The following is a 21,321-nucleotide window of genomic DNA, read 5'->3' as shown; positions in this document are numbered from 1 at the left end:
ATATATGCATTCAACTTGAATAGGAAAGTCTTGTTATTAGAGTTGAGTAAATTGATAGTATTCAGTTTTTCATTATGATGTTTGTTTGTATTCTCTCTTTACTAATCTCAACTCTACACTTTGTGTGTATTTAGCCAAGTACTAAACAGGATGGAAGGTGAGAATGGCTATAATGGGGACTCTGCATCCCCGGGCCCCATACATAAGACCCCAACGAATGATCAGGCTACCCAAACAGACCTCACTCCTCTGGTGCAGGACCAGGGGCTAGACAGGGTCCCCCTGGCTCTCACCAGGCCCGTCCAGAGCCTCTCCCTGGAGGATGCCCTCCCTGAGGGGATGTCTCTGACGGAGGAGGCCCGGGCCAAGCTCCACCGCGTCCAGGAGGAAGAGGAGGAAGGGGAGAAGGAGAAGGACCTGAGCTGGGCGTCTTCCGTAGAGGAGCCCATCCACCCCACCACCATCAGGAGCCTCCAGAGAGATGACCTCCAGGACCAAAATGGCTCCACGGAGAGCCTGAGCTCAGCCCCCCAGCCCCCCATCTCGGGGTCCCCAGCCCCCCCAAAGGACATGTCCCCCAGCCCCCGGCGCAGTCCTCTCTCCACCATCCTGGAGGGCGAGAAGAAACCCCTGTGCGTTGACGCCACCTCTCCTCCTCTTCTCCATTCCTACCTGATTGCTTTTGGGGGAAATCACCTCTTTTTGACACGGTCTCTTATTCTCTATGATTGTGTTACTACAAACCCCTAGTGTCAAAACCCTAATCTAATCATCAGTTTGCGATAGCCAGTTTTCTGATTCTATTATGTTGCGTTATGGAAAGCCTTCAGGACTGGGGAGCAGACCTTGCGTCTCTCCCGCTGGATCTGGCTGCTGTGTTATTTTCCATTTGTTTGAACAGGGGGCTAAATGTGAGTGATTGGTAACATCATTCATGAATGCACACTAACCTGATGATCAAATCTGAGCCTCACCCTTTAATTCAAGCATGGATTGATTCAGCATGATTTCCTGCATGTAGATATTTCAATGGGGCTTTTCATCTGACTTTCTTTTGGGAGATCTTTTGCAGCATGCTGCTCTATAATCACACAAATAATTTTACAGATTCCTCTCTGTGTGTGTGTGTGTGTGTGTGTGTGTGTGTGCACATATGTGGTTGTGTGTTTTGTTGATGTTTTGTTTGCTTGTAATTACTTGCAAGAGGCCTGTTGCCGATTGATAGCATATGTTTCTGTCCATGAAGAAGTCAGTTAGCTCAACCCTGCCACACCATGTAAACTAAGAGGTACTAAGACAGTGGTGTCTAAGTTATGTACAAGACTATGAACTGGGCTATTCAGTTCCAAACTGAACCACTAGGTACTATATGTATGTGTGTTATCATTAGGAGCCACATTAGGAGCCACCAGTTTTTCAACGTCATTTAAACCCCCAAAAAAACAATGTGATGACGTTGAATCAACGTTGAAAACTAATTGGATTTGCAAAAAGTCATCAACATAAGGGCATTTTGATTTATTTTCACCCAACTTTTAACTTAAATCCAATGACATAGTGATTTTTTTTTTTTTGAATTCACATTAGTTGACAACTCAACCAAATGTAAATAAAAAAACTAGATGTTGAACTGACATCTGTGCCACATGGGGAGGAAGTCATCTGGGTTTCACTTCCTATTATGTATTGTATTGGAACGTCGTTGGTCACATGACAAGGGCCATTTCCTCTGATTATTGGTCAAGTCGTTATCAGGAAAATGTGTGTGTGTGTTCCAGGAAATCTCTGCCCCTTGGGTGTCTCTGTTTGTGTGTGTGCATGCCTCTGTGTGCAAGTGTGTGTGTTTATTAGTGTGTGTGTGTGTGTGTGTGTGTGTGTGTGTGTGTGTGTGTGTAACCCTGCATATGAATCCTCTAACGCTCCCTATTCTGTCGTTGTCCAGAGCTCGCAGGAACAGTGAGAAACTGGCGAAGGACCCCCAGGAGAAGACGACCAAACGGCTGGACAAAAAGGCAGCGTCCTCGGCCAACCTACTCAACCGCTCCCCCAGCCTGGAGAGGTGAGAGAAGTCCGGTCCGTCAGCAAGACCGTCTTTCAAACTTGTTGTCACATCACATTTTCCTACGGCTGCATAAACATTACATATTTCACCAAGTAGTCACTCATTGGAGTGCGCTTTCTTCTACAATATTAAAATGACTTTCCCATGAAAAGTCTTGCGATCCCCCAGTTGCGTGAGCTGGGCCCAAAGACTGTCTAATATAACAGTTGGTCCCAGTGGTTGAAAGAGAGTCTCTAGGATATAATGTGTCTGTCTAACAGTTGTTGTTTCTTTTCTCACAGCCGGGCCAAGGATCTCATCGCCAGAGCAGGTAATGCATATCCAACAACACTACTCTCTCCAGACTAGGGTTGCAACCAGGATTTCTGGAAACCAGGGATTTTAATGAAAGTTCCCGGAAATGTGCAACCCTACTCCAGACGTTCTATAATGCTTTATTCAATCTTACTCTCTATATAGGCTTAAATGACTGACTGACAGACTGCAGGCCAGATCTAGACTAACTTTTCATTCCCCTTCTTTAGTTTGGCACACTAAACTGCATACAAAATGTCAAATATATTATTCAGACAGAGCAATACCCATGCTTGCGGTTAACTTTTCAGCTTTTAACGAGCGTGGGCTTGGAGTGTGGATTCGCTTTATAATGGGACTCATTCCCAAACCAGAGAGAGTTAGAGCACAGTCCCTCTTTGATTGTCTTTAATTGTCTCTAAGTATTTACCAGTTGGACCTAATGGGGATTCAATTGGCGGAAAATCAGTTTCATACGCCCATCAGATTAGCATAATAGTCTGCAAATGTGATCAATGAGCCACAAGACAAGGGGTTTACACTAGACAAAGGGTGCATGGAGTGAGCCTTCAAAAGAGCTTAAGTCCGTATCGGAGCATACTACTACAACAATACTACTACTACTACTACTACTACAACAACAACAATACTACTACTACTACTACTACTACTCTACACATTATAATAATGACAGTCATAAAAGTGACTGACCACTGGACATTGCATCATCTAGTCGTCTATAGGCCCAAAGGTTACTTAGAGTTCATCACAGTCCATCCCTCCACCCGCCACACACTAAAAAAACCTGGTCAGAAATATCCCTCATCATACTGGGATCACAGGAAAACCAGTGGGTCACGTTTTTATGAGGCAGAACGTTCCTGACGTTAAACACAGGACAGTCTGTTTAGTACTCCGGCGTTCCCTGGAAAGCCATTCATTGTGGTAAGCCGTGCTGCGCACCACTCAGATACTCCTGACGGGATGATGGATAGATGTTTTACTGGAGAAGGAAGGACGTTGTTGTTGTTTTTTTGGTCTCTGTTTCTCTTTCTGTGAGCTGGCCAGGACTAGACTTATTAACTTATTCTCTGTCTCTCAGAGTTGGCTTGGGACAGGTCTGCCTGTATTCAGCATGAGCTAGGTCTCTCCTGCATCACGAGAGGGCTGTAAAGTGTAACCAGGTCATTTAGAAAAGCAATAACTGAATTGAACTATATCCTACTCACTATATCCTAACTGAATGTCCATACTTGGAAGTGGCGATAGTGTGGAAATGCCACTCAATTCTAAATCAATCAAAACCAGTAATTTATGTGTTTCAACAGGGTCCAGGAACGGTATGGAGTTGACCTATGGGGACATTCCAAGTAGTGTCAACAATGACTAATAAAAAAGCTATCTAACAAAACGGGTCATTACTATATAGTTAAACTGCAGACTTTCCCTCCCTTGTGATGTGAGCCCTGCCTTTAGTTTTACAACCTTTTCATAGCGAGACAGACCGATGGGTCAAGCCCCTATTACCACCAGAAACATCCCAAATCAGAAACTTCAACATCTAAAACCCATTCTCCTCTCCCCCAACTTTTTAGATTGAAGTAACAGTCATCTAGGTGACAGGCCTGATGTTGGAAAACATCCCCTCTGGTTTCCTCAAAGACCTCATTCGACCGGCTCTGAATCTGGTCCCTAAGGGTCCGTAATGTCAGAGCATGATCTGCTCTGCTGGAATCAGCTGTGATTTAGTGTTCCTATAATCCTTGTTTATTTGTCTCTCTCTCGCTCTCTTCTTCTTTTCCTCTCTCTCTCTCTCTCTCTCGCACTCTCGCTCTCGCTCGTAGGATCTCCCGGATCCAGACGAGGAACTCAAGGTATGAGACATCATGTGTTCACTGTTATGTCATTCAACTACACGTAGGGGCTTGGGATTCATACAGGCTAATGGTACAGCACAGTTGACTTATTGTTATGGAGTGAATTGTTGGTATATATTGTAGCTTTACCAGGGCTTTGGTAGTTTAGGCAGGCCGTTGAAAGAGCAAAGAAGTTGAGGATAACATTGAGAAAGTTCATATTGACCCATGGTAGCAATTGGAGATAAATATGGAGCCATGGTCCAGTCTTGTCATACATAATTTTTCTCCCTCTCTCATTGGCTGACAGGTCAATCAATCAAGATGTTCATCCGTGGTCGACCAATCACCATGTATGTCCCCTCCAACATCCAGAACTATGAGGACCTGAGGATGGAGCCACCTGTAGAGAAACTGGAACTCGATTGGGTGTATCCTTCCTGAGTCCCTCCCACAAGTCACGACCAATGGGGCGTTGATATAGCAGCATTTTAGTTTTTAAATTATATTCATGGTTGATTAGAATGTTTGATATTCTATAGTGCTAAGTTTCTTGGATGAAAGCCATAAAGTCCATATTGCCCATCAGTCAGATAGAGAAACATATTTAAGTTATCTAATGTCCTTGAGCCAATCCATCCTCTCTTCAGGTGAATGGAAGTTATGTCATCCATAAATCACCTATTATAGGTGTAGCTGTGGGTGAAATTGCTTTAGGCTCAATTAATGATTTAGACTGATGAACCAATGAGACGATTCAGTGATGTCACCTTGACTGGAGCCGCATAGTTACGGTTACCGGGGGCGGGACTGCCGGGCCAACCTGTACCTGCTGTCGTCGGGTGAGGCGGTGTACTTCATCGCCTGTGTGGTGGTGTTGTACCACATCAACAACCGCACGCAGCGCCACTACCGCAAACACACCGACTGTGTCCGCTGGTGAGTGGCTCAGGCCCAACCTTGACCTCTCGTGTCATTACATAACTGTACAAAATCAACTAAAACCAATTGTGAGAATTGATTATGAAGTTTAATGAATATGACACTTAATGATATCCCAATTTTTCTTTAATTCAGTCTGACCATCCATCCAGACAAGGTACGGGTGGCATCAGGACAGACTGCGGGGGTGGACAAGGATGGAAAGGTGAAGGCCGTTTGGGCTATTTAAAGGCCCAGTGCAATCAAAAATGTGGTTTTCCTGTGTTTTATATAGATTTACACACTGTGAAATTGTGAAAATGATGATAATGCCCTTTTAGTTTAAGAACTGTTTGAAAAGACCACCTTAACATTTCAGCCTGTTATGGTGGGATGGAGTCCTAGCTAAATTCTTGCTTAAGCAATTTTTGTTTATTTTTGACCATTTTAATTGAAAACAATCACAGTAAAGTACTTAAATGTTAACCAGAAATGGCTGCATTGGACCTTTTTAAGGAACATCATCTGACACTATTTAAAACTAAAATGTTTCCATTCTTGCTAGAGTGTCCCTTTAAGACTTGAAGAAGAAAAAAACAGTCATACTATCAAATCCACAGATGACAAAAAAAGTATCATACTTATTATCAAACCTTGTCTAATTTATGTCGTAGCCCCTGCAGCCTTATGTCCATATATGGGATTCCTCCACACTGATCACCCTACAACAGATAGGACTGGGCACCTTTGAGAGAGGTGTAGGGTCTGTGGCTTTCTCCTTTGCAGTAAGTGTTCATTCACACTACAAAACAACCCTCCCACACGCACACACTAGATGTCACTGAGTTTATGGTCTATATTTAGTACAGTATTTCACTAAGGCTATTGAAGAACGTCTGACACCAAATCTCCATACAGGACTCCCAAACAAAACCAATACAGGCTTTTAATACGTGAGTCCTGATTTGTGACTCGGCTGCATCATCGCTCCATCTGTCATATGCCCTCTCACTGGTTCTTTCTCTCCTTCTCACCTCTCCTCTGCTTGCAGGACGCTGGAGCCTTCCTCTGTGTGATTGATGACTCCAATGAACACATGCTGTCTGTGTGGGACTGTGCCAAAGGAACCAAGCACGCAGAGGTTAAGGTAAAGCGATGAACCAAGACATACACACACACACACACACACATGCACACTTGCACGCACTCACATTTTCATGCAAGCACACAGGCACATACAAAGGCACACACACACACACACACACACACACACACAGAGAGTCCTATTCATATTGCACAGTAGGTTTAATGCAGTAAAATGCAATTAATCAATACCATTTACAGTATACATCTTGATACGGCTTCCTTGTGTCATAACAAAAAAATCTACCCCTATCTTTGCAGAGAGCCAAGCCTGTAATTTGCATGCGTAGGCTGTTAAAGCCATCATTACGTCAGTGAGAACCGTTAGATCCCTGAAAAGGAGGCCTGTTTGCATAGATTAAGAAGAAAAAATATGTCTTCCATGTCACCTCGTTCTGTCACAGGCTTTTGTCCCAAATGTTTCTACTTCCCCGAGAGTCATTTCTGCGGTGTTGCCACGGCAACTGTGTAAATATTTTACACTGTGAATTTGTCCGGCGGTGTGTGCTCTATATGCATATGTGTGTGTGTGTGTTTGCAAATGTGTGAGCGTGCGTGCGTGCGTGCGTGTGTGTGTGTGTGTGTGTGTTAAGAGGGTTTGGATATTAGGTGGGTGTTTATATGAGATCATTTTCTCTCTTGTAGCACACATGCAGAACTTCTCGTATTTTCGCCAAATTGATTTAGCATAAGCATCATTTGTCATGAGTGCCCTAGATTCGAGAGTACATGTTTGAATCTCCAGTGAAAACTGGGAGTGGTCACAAAGAGGGGCAAGGGAAAAGGTTCAGCCCACATAAATATATGAGTTGGTTCAACGTATGTAACATATGCCCATCCCCCGCTGGACTGTAATGGAATAGTCCATTGCTTTTTTCCAGAGAGTGCAGCTGCACATTGAAACTTTGGTGCAGAAGTGTTATGCCCTCTCATACAATCTAATCTGTCCTCAAGTGAATTCCAAGGTAAATTCCAAGGTTGGCCAAATCATAGAAATTTAGTTTTGATATTGGAATTCACAGTGATTTGCATTTGAGTGAATTATTTGACAACTTGAAATGTTCTCCTGGTTGTTAATCCAGAGCACCAACGAGGCAGTGTTTGCAGTGGAGTTCAACCCCAGCGACAGCACCAACATCATCACCTGTGGAAAGTCTCACATCTACTTCTGGACCCTGAGTGCAGGCTCACTCACCAAGAAACAGGGCATCTTCGGGGTGAGTGAAATTCCTTAAGTACTGTTCATCTGAAAAGTATTTTTCACATAGACAAAAGGTACATGTGACCAATGGGTATATCAAACCCGGCTTATCTGTATGACTCACGCAAGGCTAACTCTGGAGGTGAAAACAGGTCTGCAGGTCTCACGCAGGGCTCCTTCTCATTAAACCACCTCCGCTAAATATTGTCATTCAAACTTATGAACGGTTTGTAATATTTCTCTTCTTTCTTCTGTCAGAAATACAAGAAACCCAAGTTCATCCAGTGCTTTGTGTTCAGCCTGACGGGAGACGTGCTGACCGGGGACTCGGAGGGGAACATCCTGACATGGGGCAAATCACCCGGCGACGTCAAGACACTGGGGAAAGGAGCCAAAGGTAACTAACGGTCTGGTCCAAATATGGACTAGGCTCTCCATATGAAATACAGTATATAAAATAAATGAAATAATAATACAAACGTATGGAAAAAATATAATTTCATCTGATTTAGTACTTCCTTAGCCAATAGTGTACCAGACTATCTTTTCCGCTTGCTCTCCAAATGTGTGAGACAAAAGACAACAAAGTCATCTTCCTCCTCTCTCTCCCTTCCTGTTGCAGAGACGTTCCAGATCATGCGTCAGACCCGGGCCCATGACGGCAGTGTGTTTACTCTGTGTATGCTGCAGGGGGGCGCCCTCCTCAGCGGCGGGGGCAAAGACCGCAAGATCATCCGCTGGAGCGCCGACCTGGCACCCGAGAGAGAGTGTGAGGTGAAAGATGTGTGTGTGTGTGTGTCACTCTTAATAACAAAACCGAGCGTGTCTAAAAACATTTAAGACCCTTTTTGAATTGTATTATTTCAGAATAAAGTTGCTGAATTTATTATAGATTCCAGAAAAGTTTGGGGCGGTCCGTTGCATCACAGATGTAAACGGGGACGAGGTGTTGGTTGGTACCACCCGAAATGCCATCCTGAGGGGCACTTTCTCTGACGGCTTTTTGGCCATAGTGCAGGTATGTTAACATTAGCATGATGGAGTATGTACTGGGTGGTATGTGAAGGGGTTTGTGGTTACACACCTGGTCTGCACACGTTCTACGTTCTGATCCCATACACTTCTCCGTTCTTCCCAAAGTGTGCAGTTTCTCACTCCCCCCTCATGGATTTCAAAGCATTATATTGTTGTATGCATGGGCTAGAGGTGCGATTCCACCATGTCTTTCCACCATTCGTTTTAAATCCACAATGGGGAGTGAACAAGTGCACACTACAGGGAGAAGCATATAGAATAGAAACCTAAAGTGTATTGAGTGTGTGATACCGAGTGTGTGTTGCTCTCCCCGTGCAGGGTCATGTGGATGAGGTGTGGGGCTTGGCTACTCACCCCTCCCAGGATGTCTTCCTCACCTGTGGACATGACAGACAGGTGTGCGTGTGGAACACAGAGGAGCACAAACTGGACTGGTGCACCACGCTGGAGGTGGGAGGGAATGCACAACACACAAACATTCATACACACATAAACACATGAACGCCCCTACGCATGTAAACAAATACTGATATTCATACTGTATTTTTCAGGAGTATGGGCTGTGTGCAGATTTCTGTCCTAATGGGGCTGTGGTGTCTGTTGGGCTCAGCACAGGCAGGTGAGATGCTCCACTCTGAAATACCACAGCATCAAACTTTCAGGAGACACATGTCTCTCCGTCCAGAGAGTAGAGCAGGCAAATGTCCCAGTTGGTATTCACGTAATAATAAGGAATTTGCTTCGACTATGCCCACAAATTGGCGAAAACGAACATTGTTTCCTATTGACCCCCATTTTAAAAGAGGCAACTTCATCGTCTATTTTTTGTTATACAGAAATAACAAAAAAATGCCAAAAAGCTGCTGTGTTGTTCAATCTACATGTAGCCAGGTAGAAAATCCCAACCTACTGTTCGCAATGCTCCCATAGGGAAATAGAGGCTGTGAGAAGAGCCCTGTGGCTTCAGGCTATTCGGTGTGGGAGAGTGGGAAATGTGGGGATGCGTTGTCCAAGTAGGTTACACGTAGCTATGTGTGGAAAACATTTAATCACAGGTAAGACGTTGAACTTGTTTAGTACAGTCCATTTGTAACTCCACTCACTACTTGTAGCTGTATAGTCTGTTTTTGTTTTGTTGGTCTTGGCTAGCTAAATGTTCCGGTTGGTAGCTAGCTAGCGCTCACTCACTCACGTGGCTGCTAGTATCGTTATGAAAAGGGGCATGAGGGAAGCCCTACAATATAAAGTAGTGAGAACATTAGAGAGCAGGCAATGTTGAAAAGTCATCTTTAGACATGTTGTACTTTTCTTAAATGTAGTTTTGTAATTGACTAAAACAAGCAGAAAACAAGACAATTGCGTTTGAAAAAGGGCAAGTTTTTGCTGTGAGCCAATGGGGTAACCTAGGTTAGCAAAGGTTGTTTTGCCCATAGGTGGGCAGGGTTGCGACATTCTATCTCATACCAAGCATTATCAACTCATCTAAAGCGTCAATCAATATAAATACTTGCATGTTAATTACCATGTCTTTGTGACATGAAACCACACAAATAATACACAACCCCAAGATGATAAAGCAGAATCATTGTTTGGCGGTTCAAACCTTCACACCAGTTGTCTGCCTCTCTGGCCAAACCCCCAACCTACCACCCCCTACCTCCAAATACCCCTGTAACAGGTGGCTGGTCCTTGACCTGCAGACCAAAGAGGTGATCTCAGACTACACCGACGGGAATGAACAGCTGTCCGTTATGAGATACTCACCAGGTCAGAGGTCAAGCTCCTTCCTCAGTGTGTCACAATAGACAGAATTTCAATTTCATGTTTCAGTAATATGTATGATGGATCTCTATTGTTTATTTTCATTTTTATTGCCTTTATTTGGAACATGCCTTTTTATTTTATTTTTAGACGGTAGTTTCTTGGCCGTGGGTTCCCATGACAACTTCATCTACATCTATAATGTCACCGAGAGTGGACGGCGCTACTCCCGCTACGGAAAGTGCAATGTAAATTGCAGTGCATTCTGGGATGTTGCGGATTGTTGTGGATTATTTATGATGTGAATGAACGGTTCATTGTGGGGTACAGGACACATTTGTCATGGTGTTTGGGTGTCGTGTCAATTTTTGATGTCTGTTACTTTTAGGGTCACTCCAGCTTCATCACTCACCTTGATTGGTCGAAAGATGGGAAGTACGTTATGTCCAATTCGGGCGACTATGAAATCCTTTACTGTGAGTGACTGTGAAAATGTCTACATTTACATTTCCATGTCTCATTTGAACATATGTATATTTGTATAGTATAATATCTTTTATTTTCCTAAGTTATCCTAAGGACTATTGCTCTTCTCAAACAGGGGACGTTGCCGGAGGCTGCAAACTGTTGAGGAACCGCTATGAGAGCAAAGACAGAGAATGGGCGTCCTACACCTGCGTATTGGGCTTCCACGTCATGGGTGAGAGTGACTAAGTAAAGATGTAGGATCTTCATTTGATCACCCTGTTGCAGGACAACTTTCCTGCAATGCAGGACATTTAAAACTTGTAGTGTATTTGAGGTTTAAAAAGGCTTCTGAAGTTTGTAATTTACACTTAGAAATGTCAGACTTTATTTTCCCTTGCGAAAAATGTATCAACCCCTAGAAAAATGTCCATTTAATTATAATCCACATAATAATTCACATTTCTTGTTGCTGCAGGATTATTTTCCTGCTGTATCAAACTGGCTCAAATGAAGATCCTACATCTGTATTTCAAGGCTCTCAGTATCACACAACCCCCTTAGCAGTGGCTGAGTAGTCAACGTGTATTTAGTGTGTTATTTTGTGTCCGTCCCATAGGTGTGTGGTTGGAAGGTTCAGACGGTACAGACATCAACGCCCTCTGTCGCTCCCACAGTGAGAGAGTGGTAGCGGTGGCCGACGACTTCTGTAAAGTCCACCTCTTCCAGTACCCCTGCCCAAAACCCAAGGTCAGGGATAACGCAGCTCCACATTTACAATTGATTTCCCTTATTTTTACTCCTTGCACCAAAATGTTCACCACATATCAACTGTCTTCTTTTATCCATCAGGCCCCAAACCACAGTTATGAAGGCCACGGCAGTCACGTGACCAACGTGCGCTTCACCCACTGTGACAGTCATTTGCTCTCTATGGGTGGAAAGGACACCTGTATCCTCCAGTGGAAGGTCAAGAGAGGAGGAACAGGGGATGGTGGAGACCGCCTACACTCTGCATCCTCCACCTCCACCAGTTCCCCAGAACCTTAAAGGAGAGAAAGAGACATTAAGAGAAAATGTAATCTAATTGTATTTGTCACATGCGCCGAATACAACAGGTGTAGACCTTACTGTGAAATGCTTACTTACAAGCCGTTAACCAACAATAAAGTTTTAAGAAAATAGTTAAGAAAATATTTACTGAATAAACTAAAGTAAAAAATAAAAAATGTGCGGGGGGGTACAGGTTAGTGCGTGGGGTCGAGGTCATTTGTACATGTAGGTAGGGGTAAAGACTGAGTGAGTGTGATAGAGAGGTAGAAGGGAGAGAAATGTTTACAGAGTGAGAGTAAGAAGGTGAAGTAGACAGAGAGGATACTGGCAGGCCCTTGTATATCAGTACACAAGTTGTAAGCTCAGCCAAGGACCTGTGGCATAGTGTTTCTTTTGATTCTTATAGTACTTAGAAGGCGCTGGATTCCATAAGATTCTCTGTTCAAACATGATGGAGTTTTGTTTTGACAGAAATTAGCCCCACACGATGTAATGGAAATGTTTGTACATCTGGGCACAATCTACTTCTCAAATGAAGTGAAATTCGGTTGAATGTTTGTGTATTTCCTAGTCTGACGCAATTGGAAAAAGGTCATGTTTTCGAATAACTGCCTGTTTGACTGCCGGCATCAATTGAGAACATTCCAAAATATCCTATTTTGTTTACTTGTTTGTTTACCATGCAAGCTTACCGTAGTGGTGTTTTATGGTTATTGTCTTGTCAGAAAAGTAATATCATACATATTTTGCTCTATTGCGATCTCTAGGAATATTGACCTGTTTTTGTGCTTCAAACTTTAGCATTTTGCTAGACGGTGACAATCTTTCAATTGCATTTACTCATATTTACATTCACATTTACATCATTTAGCATATGAATAGCTTTGACTGGGCTGAGCGGGAACTGTGCTTCCGTAGAACAGTTGAAACTAATATCTCCTGTATTAGACAAATTCAGAAATGTTTACCTTATTGTAGTACACTTTTGGATTTGATATATTCTGTGTTTATTTAAAAGTACTTTTGAATGTGTCATTGTTTCCAATGTCTGTAGATATTTCTATCAATAAACAATTACAAAAAACTATTGCTTATGAATTCATAGCATCTTTCATTCTAAAAGCATCCGTGCATTTCCAGAGGATTGTACTCAACCCATCATTGGTTGTACTGTAGTGCTAAAAACTGTATGCTATCGGAATGCTCGCTAGAGGGCAGTGTTGTTCAAATAATGGCCATGTTGAGTTGTCATTCTGCTATCGTACCTAGTACTATATCTGAGTCTAGAGGAAGTCTGGTGGAAGGCTGTATACGTGTCTCATCAATGTGTTCATCTGCATACTCTGAATGCCCAACATGTCAATCAGATGATCTGTCTTCAGTATTACTTTAGTTATAGCTATTGGGTGACTAACAATAATGTTGGTTAAATTTTTGCTCTTTTATTAATTGCACTTAACATGAGTAAAAACTGCATCAGCGGCCCTTGGTGTTTGTAATGGTGACGGAGCAACTCTATGTTGTTGAGAATTGTGTGTGTGAGTTGCCGGATTTTCCGATTCTAAACGACGTTATTTTCCGAAGATGACGTTTTCGAAAGGGGAGGGCAGTGTGTGTGTGTGTGTGTGTGTGTGTGTGTGTGAACTGAGCAGAGGTGAAGAAGAGGAGGATGAAGCTGGGAACGGAGGATGGGAGGAAGAGTGGAATAAGAGACAGGCTAGCTATCAAGGGCTGTGTATGCATGCCTGCAAGTGTTAATGCGTGAGTGAGGAAGAGGGAGGTCGTTATCCGACTGAAACAAAGACTCATTTTGGAACCCCGAAACATTAACGGAAACTTTAAACTTTTACCAGCCAGAGCTTGGCTACTGTGCCGGGTCCCGGCTTTGTTTCGCGGCAGGGGTGGTCTACAATAAATGAAGGGATAAAATAGCCCCAGATCGACATTTTTTAACGCAAGAGGGGAATCCCTCGGACAGTGTTTGTTGGGGGTAACGAGAGAATGGCGGCCAACATGTACCGAGTGGGAGGTAAGTCTTTTTTATTTTTTTATTTTGAGGAGACCTCAACGTGATTGTTCGCTAGCTATGCTAGGGTAGTTAGCTAGCTGATTTGCTTTTGCTAGCTAGCGAGTGATAGTTATTTCCGCGAAGGCTGGCTAACAGGCTAATGCTACCTAGCTAACTAAGCTAGCTTGTTAGCAGGACATGTCAAATTAGAACGCGTACCTTGGCTGTTGGTAGCGAGATAACTAGTTTAGCTTGCTTTAGTTAGCTGTATTTTAAGACTTTAATCAACTTGCAGTGTAACTAGTATAGTCAAGTTTATATAACTAGGCACTAGCTGCTTAACGTTAGTTTAACCAACAAGTTAACTTGAGTATGATAAAGTTACTCAAACAGCTTTTTTTTTTTACTTAGCTAGGTAGTATACTAGAATGCTAACGTTAGGTACCATCTGTCACTTGGTTTGGCTAGCTCGCTAACGTTAACTTACAGCTAGCTAGCTGTATCTTTTTGCTAGCAAGTTAGCTTGCTGTCTCTGTAGGTAGTTAGCATATGCTACTAAGCATAGCACGATAATTGATTATAGATTAGTGGGAAGCAACTGTATTGTTGAACAAAAATCCTCAACTTCAGACTGTTCCGCAACTTGTACCCTATTGTATACTCTTCGTTACCATTTAGCTACATTGTTTACCTAGGTTACAATATGGTGCATTTAGAAAACTAACAACATTCACGTCTGCATGTTAAAAGCCGGTAAACGTGTGTTAGCTAGGTCGCAAGTTCGCCATAGCTAAACCGGCTGGAGTCCTCCTCAATCCCCAGGGTCGACAGCTTTATTTTAACATCAACATTGCAATTTTCTGAGATGATATTATTGGTGGTGGGAAAGATTATCAACATCAGTGGTCTTGACTTGGGGCAACGTTGTCTTGTCTTGAGTCAGTGTTTTGGTGGACGCACAGCCACTGACTGAACCAGTGAAATATATAGCCATAATGATACACTCTGATACATTCTTGCTATTTAACGTTGTGTAAGGTCCCACAAGAGCTTCTGTTTTTAGGTCACTGTGATTAAACGGTGCAGTGTCAGAGGAGATGCCGCCTTGTTTCTGTGCATAATACAATGTAAACAAGCTCTTGCGCAAATTAGCCTAATTATACTAGTAGATACCTTCTTGCAGTATATGAATTATGATGTTAATGAATGCCTTATTTTACAGGCAACAGCATAGATGGATTTAACTCCTGACTGTCAGAAAGCCACATGATAGTGCTGAGACTAGTTTTTCTTTTTGCAATGCATTGTTTGGGGCAGTAGGTAGCTTAGTGGTTAAGAGCGTTGTGCCATTAACCGAAAGGTCGCTGGTTCTAATCCCCGAGCCGACTAGGTGAAAAATCTGTCGATGTGCACTTGAGCAAGACACTTAACCCTAATTGCTCCTGTAAGTCGCTCTGGATAAGAGCGTCTGCTAAATCACTAAAATGTAAATTGTTTCGGTTACAGCATTATGCATTATTCATTTCATCTCTACGAACATGGCAATTACAGTATGGTATTTCAGCCTTTTAATCCCCATACCCCCCCCACCTCAGTGATCTTGGCTTTGAGACTGTGCCTGTGACGGCACTGCTCTGCAGATGGTAGTGTCTTCCGGCCTGTCTGTCGGCAAGGCCTGCCTGCCTATAGTCACTCACATCAGTACCCTCACAGCACTGCCTCCCAGAACCTCAGAGCGCGACAAAATACTTAATATTAACCCGTGCACCGTCGACCTCCTGGAGGGAACCTTCCCAGAGAGCTCGCACAAGAGTCAACCGTTGTCTGTTGTTGTTCCATCATTGAGGAAAGTGATGTTCTTGCCAATTTTCTTGCTCCAGTCAAGGTGGTCACAAGAACCAGTGCCTAGCAGAATGTCTACCCAGTTGGGTAGCTTTGGGCCAGCGTCTCAGAGTAGGAGTTCTGATCTAGGATCAGGTTTCCCCCTGTCCATTTCATCTTATTCAGGCTAAACTGATCCTAGGTCAGCCCTCGTACTCTGAGACGTGTTATGAAAAAGGTCCTTGGTTTAGTATGCAGTGGTGTGTCTAAAACTAGTTGTTTATGGTGAATTTCGAAGTGTTGTGTTTAGCGAGATCTGTTATCTTCCCAAACATGAGTGACAGTACAGGGGATGCTGTCACCGCTACTAACTGTGTTGCTGCTTTTCTGTGGTGGAATGAGTGGAGTGACTCTGTCACAGCTACTGACTGTTGCTGCTTCTCTATGGTGGAGCTTCTACTTCTGACGTGTCACTCTTGACATTATGCGTGTGGAAATTAAATGTGGGTGGAAATTAAATTGAGCCCAAATGATTAATTGGGGTATGAGGACGGTCCGTTGTATTTGCTCAGTGAGGCGGTTAGTCCCGAGGGTCCCACATTTCATAGTTTTAAATGTTTCTCTGCACCTCATCTGAAAATGTATAGTCTGGTGGATTTAGGCCTACTAGTGTATTGAAAACAGGCTATAACCTCACAGAAAACCACAGGTCACTCATCTCATGAATAGCTTTTACTTGCTTCCATTAGCTGAATGAAATGGCTTGGTCTAGGGCTATGCCCTGTTTTATAGCCAGAGGAGACTATCGACAGCCCTATCGACAGCCCTTACACAGCCTGGAGGTGTGTTGGGTCATTGTCCTGCTGAAAAACAAATGATAGTCCCACTAAGCGCAAACCAGATGGGATGGTGTATCGCTGCAGAATGCTGTGGTAGCCATGCTGGTTAAGTGTGCCTTGAATTCTAAATAAATCACAGACGGTGTCACCAGCAAAGCACCATCACACCTCCTCCTCCATGCTTCACAGTGGGAACCACACATGCAGAGATAATCCGTTCACCTACTCACAAAGACGCGGCGGTTGTAACCAAAAATCTCACATTTGGACTCATCAGACTGAAGGACAGATTTCCACCGGTCTAATGTCCATTGCTTGTGTTTCTTGGCCCAAGCAAGTCTCTTCTTATTGGTGACCTTTAGTAGTGGTTTCTTTGCAGCAATTCGACCACGAAGGCCTGATTCACACAGTCCCCTCTGAACAGTTGATGTTGAGATGTGTCTGTTACTTGAACTCTGTGAAGTATTTATTTGGGCTGCAATCTGAGGTGCAGTTAACTCTAGTGAACTTATCCTCTGCAGCAGAGGTAACTCTGGGTCTTCCTTTCCTGTGGCGGTCCTCATGAGAGCCAGTTTCATCATAGCGCTTGATGGTTTTTGCAACTGCACTTGAAGAAACTTTCAAAGTTCTTGAAATGTTCCGTATTGACTGATCTTCATGTCTTAAAGTAATGATGGACTGTCGTTTCTCTTTGCTTATTTGAGCTGTTCTTGCCATAATATGGACTAGGTATTTTACCAAATAGGGCTATCTTCTGTATACCCCCCCTACCTTTTCACAACACAACTGATTGGCTCAAATGCATTAAGAAGGAAATAAATTCCATCAAGGCAAAGGGTGGCTACTTTGAAGAATCTCAAATATAAAATATATTTTGATTTGTTTAACACTTTTTTGGTTACGACATGATTCCATATGTGTTATTTCATAGTTTTGATGTCTTCACTATTATTCTACAATGTAGAAAATAGTTTTAAAAAAACAAAAAAAAACTTGAATGAGTAGGTGTGTCCAAACTTTTGACTGGTACTGTGTGTGTGTGTGTATATGTATATATATATATATATATCTCCTAAAAAATGAACATCATAGACATCTGGTTAATGCTGACAAAGTATCTGAGCTGAGGTTGTTCCCCATTCCTCTTCAAAAAGCCCCTCTCCCTGGGCCATTGATCCTCGGCGAGGCACCGCTTTAGCCTACTGTCTCTCACTGATTCAGGCAGGCAAGGAGCCCCATATCGTGAAGAGGGAGGACAGTGGGGCAAGATAGAGAGCCGAGAACATGGATGAGTACGGAGAAAGAGGGATGAATTGTTGAAGGGAAAGAAAATAGAGGACCATATGATGCGCACATCTCTCTTTCTCTTAAGCGTTGAGACAGATTCCTTCCATCCCAGTGTTGGTGGTTACATAACGGCAGTGGAGGCATTTCTCCCCTGTCATACACAACATACTGTAACCTACAGCATAGGACTCTCCCTGTAGTAGCGTGAGAAATGTGCTTCCCTCCCCCCCCTATAGAATGGGTATGATGCATTGTGATGTAAGCCATTGTTGATGTCAATCTTAGGTTTAGTGTCCCTGTTTTCTGGTAATCAGATGCAAGGCAACATATCATTGATCACAGACACTATTTCCAATATGTTTTCTGTATTAACCTAGTTTCTTATGTGTAGATAATAGGGTTAAGCGATATTACGATAAAACAATATATATATATATATACATACAGTACCAGTCAAAAGTTTGGACACACCTACTCATTCCAGGGTTTTTCTTTATTTTTACTATTTTCTACATTGTAGAATAATAGTGAAGACATCAAAACTATGAAATAACACATTTGGAATCATGTAATAACCAAAAAAGTGTTAAACAAATCAAAATATATTTGCGCAAGTAGCCACCCTTTGCCTTGATGACGGCTTTGCACCCTCTTGGCATTCTCTGTTTGTGAACAGCCTAAATAAGAACATGGTAAGTTAAGGAGAGAGAAAAGAAACAATTGCAAGAGAGACTTTATGGAATGGGAAGTTTAAACAAACCTTCTACATTTCTGTCCTCCACCCGACCAAAGCTTTAGAAAAAAATTAAAATGCCAGAAAATCTCTCCTTGCAAACCAAACAGCCAATAATATATGCCTATACTAGGCTACTGCCAATACAATTAGCAGTAAACGTTACTTGTACAAGTTAAACTTTTATAAACTAACATTTCTATTATCGTCATAGTGTTTATTCATCTTCTTGAATTGCGCAACTGGCCTACATAAGCTAACACGGCAGCGCTTTCCATAAGCGGAATATAAAAAAAAATTAATGATGTCGGTTGTCTCACAAACTACTTTATTTCGAATAGCTATTACGAATAGTGCATTTATTTCAAAGCCAGCAACAATCACTATTTTTTAAAATTTGTTATAACATTTATAACAACTGAATAACGAATGAACCGTATATAAAAACGAACAGGCCTATTGACCTTGTGCCTTGTTGCCTATAGAATAGGCATGCCAAAAAATAAGGCTATAAAATGAATAACCCATATTTGGATAGGCTATTTTGTTATTTGTAGCCTAAGTACAAAATAAACCAAATAAATTAGTGCAGGTAAGTATTTCAAGCCACACTGGTACACTTATCATAATATTTTTGACTAGGCCTGAGCTACATTTCTTTCGAATAAAACTAATCTGTAAATAGGTTTTGAAAATGCAACAAATAATAACTGCAATGAAGACCCATTCGGCCTATTTTTCTTTATCTTACCTAAAAGGTTTCTGGAACACAAGGATGTTCAACTCTTCTGGCGTTAGTAGACTGTGGAGTGGGTTAACAATAAGTAACCTATTGCCTGCTGTACTGAAAACACATTCAGACGGAACATTTGTTGCACAGATACAGAGGTAGGCCTATTTGCGGGCAACGTTGGCCCAGAGAGCAAAGCGACCCTCACTCCCTCTCCGCCATGAGTGGGTCATCAGATCCTCCAATGACATCTTTGAGTAGGTAGGTTGTGAGCTCTGTGCTGGCACGCTGTTGCGCACTGTGTGACTGGTTTGCTTTGCTCTCCCAAGAAGACTGCCCAGTGATGTCTTCTATGGTGAACATGCGCACTCTGTCTCAGTTGAAATAGTCAGAAATCAGAATTTGAAAGGGTCTTGTATCACACAGTAGGCCTACGATGTGTGGTTCCAAATCGCCATTCAAAGGTGTCGGGTACCACATCACCATATGATTGGTTTATATTTATCTATTTGCACACAAGAAAATACAACATTGGTAAGATTTCCACATTGTAGTCCTAATGATTAGACTCGATTCGGGTGGTTTGTGCATGACAAAGGGTCGTTTCCACTAGTTACCACAGCCACAAAGTAATAAACCCAGCCTATTTCTATAATTTTCTCTTCTTAAAATCTGCTTTTAAACCTAACCTCCACACTTCTAACCTTAAATTAAGACTAAAAAGCAAATTTTTTGTTTTCTTAAATTTTCTCTATAGCCAATTTTGACTTTGTGGCTGCTGTAACTAGTGGAAACATGAGAGGCTGCGTGACAGATTGTTTACTGCGTTGCTAAGCAACAATGCTCTCCCCAAGCCCCGGTTAAAAAACCCCAACTAGAGGGAGGATGTCATTCCAGACATCGCCCAACCCTAGTATGTCATCACCGGTTATTACATTTACATTACATATCACTGGCGAGGAAGCCGTTATGGTGGGTTAAGGTTTGGTATTGTAACCTAGACCTTAGTTGTAGGCTAGACCTAGGCCAATAATAGTGTGGGCATACACCAAACCAATTTTAGTGTTGTCTTGGAAGTGATTTGAAATGAAGAACAGCCTATGATGTCACTGTAGCCAGTCTTTTGAATGGGATGTGCAGCGTTCGTCAGTGCCCTTGACCCTGGATAAACGATCAATGGGCTGTGTGGAAGAGATGGAGGCCCACCGTCTCTGTAGGTAAAGGCTTAGAGCCTAGTTAATTGAACGGAAGTCTCATTTTCTGGGGTCACTTTTTCAATTCCTAGTCGTCGCATGCAAGCACCAATCATGTTATGAGGTAGCCTGGGATGGCTGAGTGATTATTGGCTCACTTGTCTTTGAAATGGCAGACACACAGACAGGACGTGTTGTGCAAATCTATTCGCTCTCCCTACCCAGCACCTGTAGGCTTTTTGATGGATTGAGTTTTGCCTGGTGAAAGCCTGTCTGAGTGATGTTATTACTGTGATGTGTATGTAGTGGGTTCCCCTTAGTCATATTAGTAAGTAACTGTACAAAGACTCAAAGTCCAAACTCCACATACACAACAAGGGTTTTCCTTTGAACATGTGTTACAGTAACCGAAGAGGTCAAGTTCAAAGTCACGCACTGAATTGACATGATACAGATTTGTATGATTCCTACTTTCTCTTTCTCTTTCAGATTACGTGTACTTTGAGAATTCTTCCAGCAACCCCTACCTGATCCGCAGAATAGAAGAGCTCAACAAGGTTGGTGGAATAACCGGTCCTTCACATCTAACCTCTGATTTGGTGCGTTTACATAAAAATCTTGCTGACATCGACAGCCCCGTTTTGTAAATGTAAAGGTTATCATGTCTGACCTTTTTTATAGCCAGTCTGCATGTAACCCATTCGTACCCTGGGATAATGCTGGTAATAAAAAACACGGGGACACACACACCTCCCAGCCACGTTCTAACCACTACTCCCTTGCCACACACAGTAGTGACAAGATGCTGGTACAAGAGCCATTACATAACATGGCTAGTTGTAGCAGTAGAGTAGCGGCGTATGTCACAGGCTTGTTTCCCAGTCCAAAGGATTTAAGCTCATTTATGTAACACTCTTAA

General features: G+C 42.7%; 2 protein-coding genes across 6 annotated transcripts in view; both read left to right on the top strand.

Moving 5' to 3' along the window:
* The window catches only part of LOC121571099 (echinoderm microtubule-associated protein-like 3), a 37,358-nt gene extending 25,526 nt beyond the window's left edge, over positions 1-11,832 (top strand). The window contains exons 4-24 of one of the 2 annotated variants that reach the window (XM_041882391.2): positions 135-632; positions 1,943-2,059; positions 2,344-2,372; positions 4,201-4,230; positions 4,523-4,643; positions 5,002-5,151; positions 5,290-5,359; positions 5,808-5,918; positions 6,185-6,280; positions 7,359-7,493; positions 7,736-7,874; positions 8,100-8,251; positions 8,370-8,495; positions 8,831-8,962; positions 9,064-9,131; positions 10,191-10,279; positions 10,424-10,521; positions 10,662-10,749; positions 10,875-10,973; positions 11,358-11,488; positions 11,591-11,832. In XM_041882391.2, the coding sequence (XP_041738325.2) occupies positions 135-632; positions 1,943-2,059; positions 2,344-2,372; positions 4,201-4,230; positions 4,523-4,643; positions 5,002-5,151; positions 5,290-5,359; positions 5,808-5,918; positions 6,185-6,280; positions 7,359-7,493; positions 7,736-7,874; positions 8,100-8,251; positions 8,370-8,495; positions 8,831-8,962; positions 9,064-9,131; positions 10,191-10,279; positions 10,424-10,521; positions 10,662-10,749; positions 10,875-10,973; positions 11,358-11,488; positions 11,591-11,788 (2,677 nt within the window). In that variant the 3' untranslated portion in view covers positions 11,789-11,832. The remainder of the gene's footprint in view (positions 1-134; positions 633-1,942; positions 2,060-2,343; positions 2,373-4,200; positions 4,231-4,522; positions 4,644-5,001; positions 5,152-5,289; positions 5,360-5,807; positions 5,919-6,184; positions 6,281-7,358; positions 7,494-7,735; positions 7,875-8,099; positions 8,252-8,369; positions 8,496-8,830; positions 8,963-9,063; positions 9,132-10,190; positions 10,280-10,423; positions 10,522-10,661; positions 10,750-10,874; positions 10,974-11,357; positions 11,489-11,590) is intronic. The other variant, XM_041882392.2, reaches the window with a different exon arrangement.
* Positions 11,833-13,406: 1,574 nt separating this feature from the next.
* LOC121571100 (metastasis-associated protein MTA2) overlaps positions 13,407-21,321 on the top strand; it is a 34,559-nt gene continuing 26,644 nt past the window's right edge. The window contains exons 1-2 of one of the 4 annotated variants that reach the window (XM_045221791.1): positions 13,407-13,820; positions 20,892-21,001. In XM_045221791.1, coding sequence (XP_045077726.1) covers positions 13,793-13,820; positions 20,892-21,001 — 138 coding nt within the window. In that variant the 5' untranslated portion in view covers positions 13,407-13,792. The remainder of the gene's footprint in view (positions 13,821-20,891; positions 21,002-21,321) is intronic. The other 3 variants (XM_045221793.1, XM_045221792.1, XM_041882394.2) reach the window with 3 other exon arrangements.

This window comes from Coregonus clupeaformis, chromosome 8 (genome assembly GCF_020615455.1).
Source record: "Coregonus clupeaformis isolate EN_2021a chromosome 8, ASM2061545v1, whole genome shotgun sequence".
In the NCBI taxonomy this organism is placed as follows: domain Eukaryota; kingdom Metazoa; phylum Chordata; class Actinopteri; order Salmoniformes; family Salmonidae; genus Coregonus; species Coregonus clupeaformis.
This window is presented reverse-complemented; position numbering and strand designations above follow the sequence as displayed.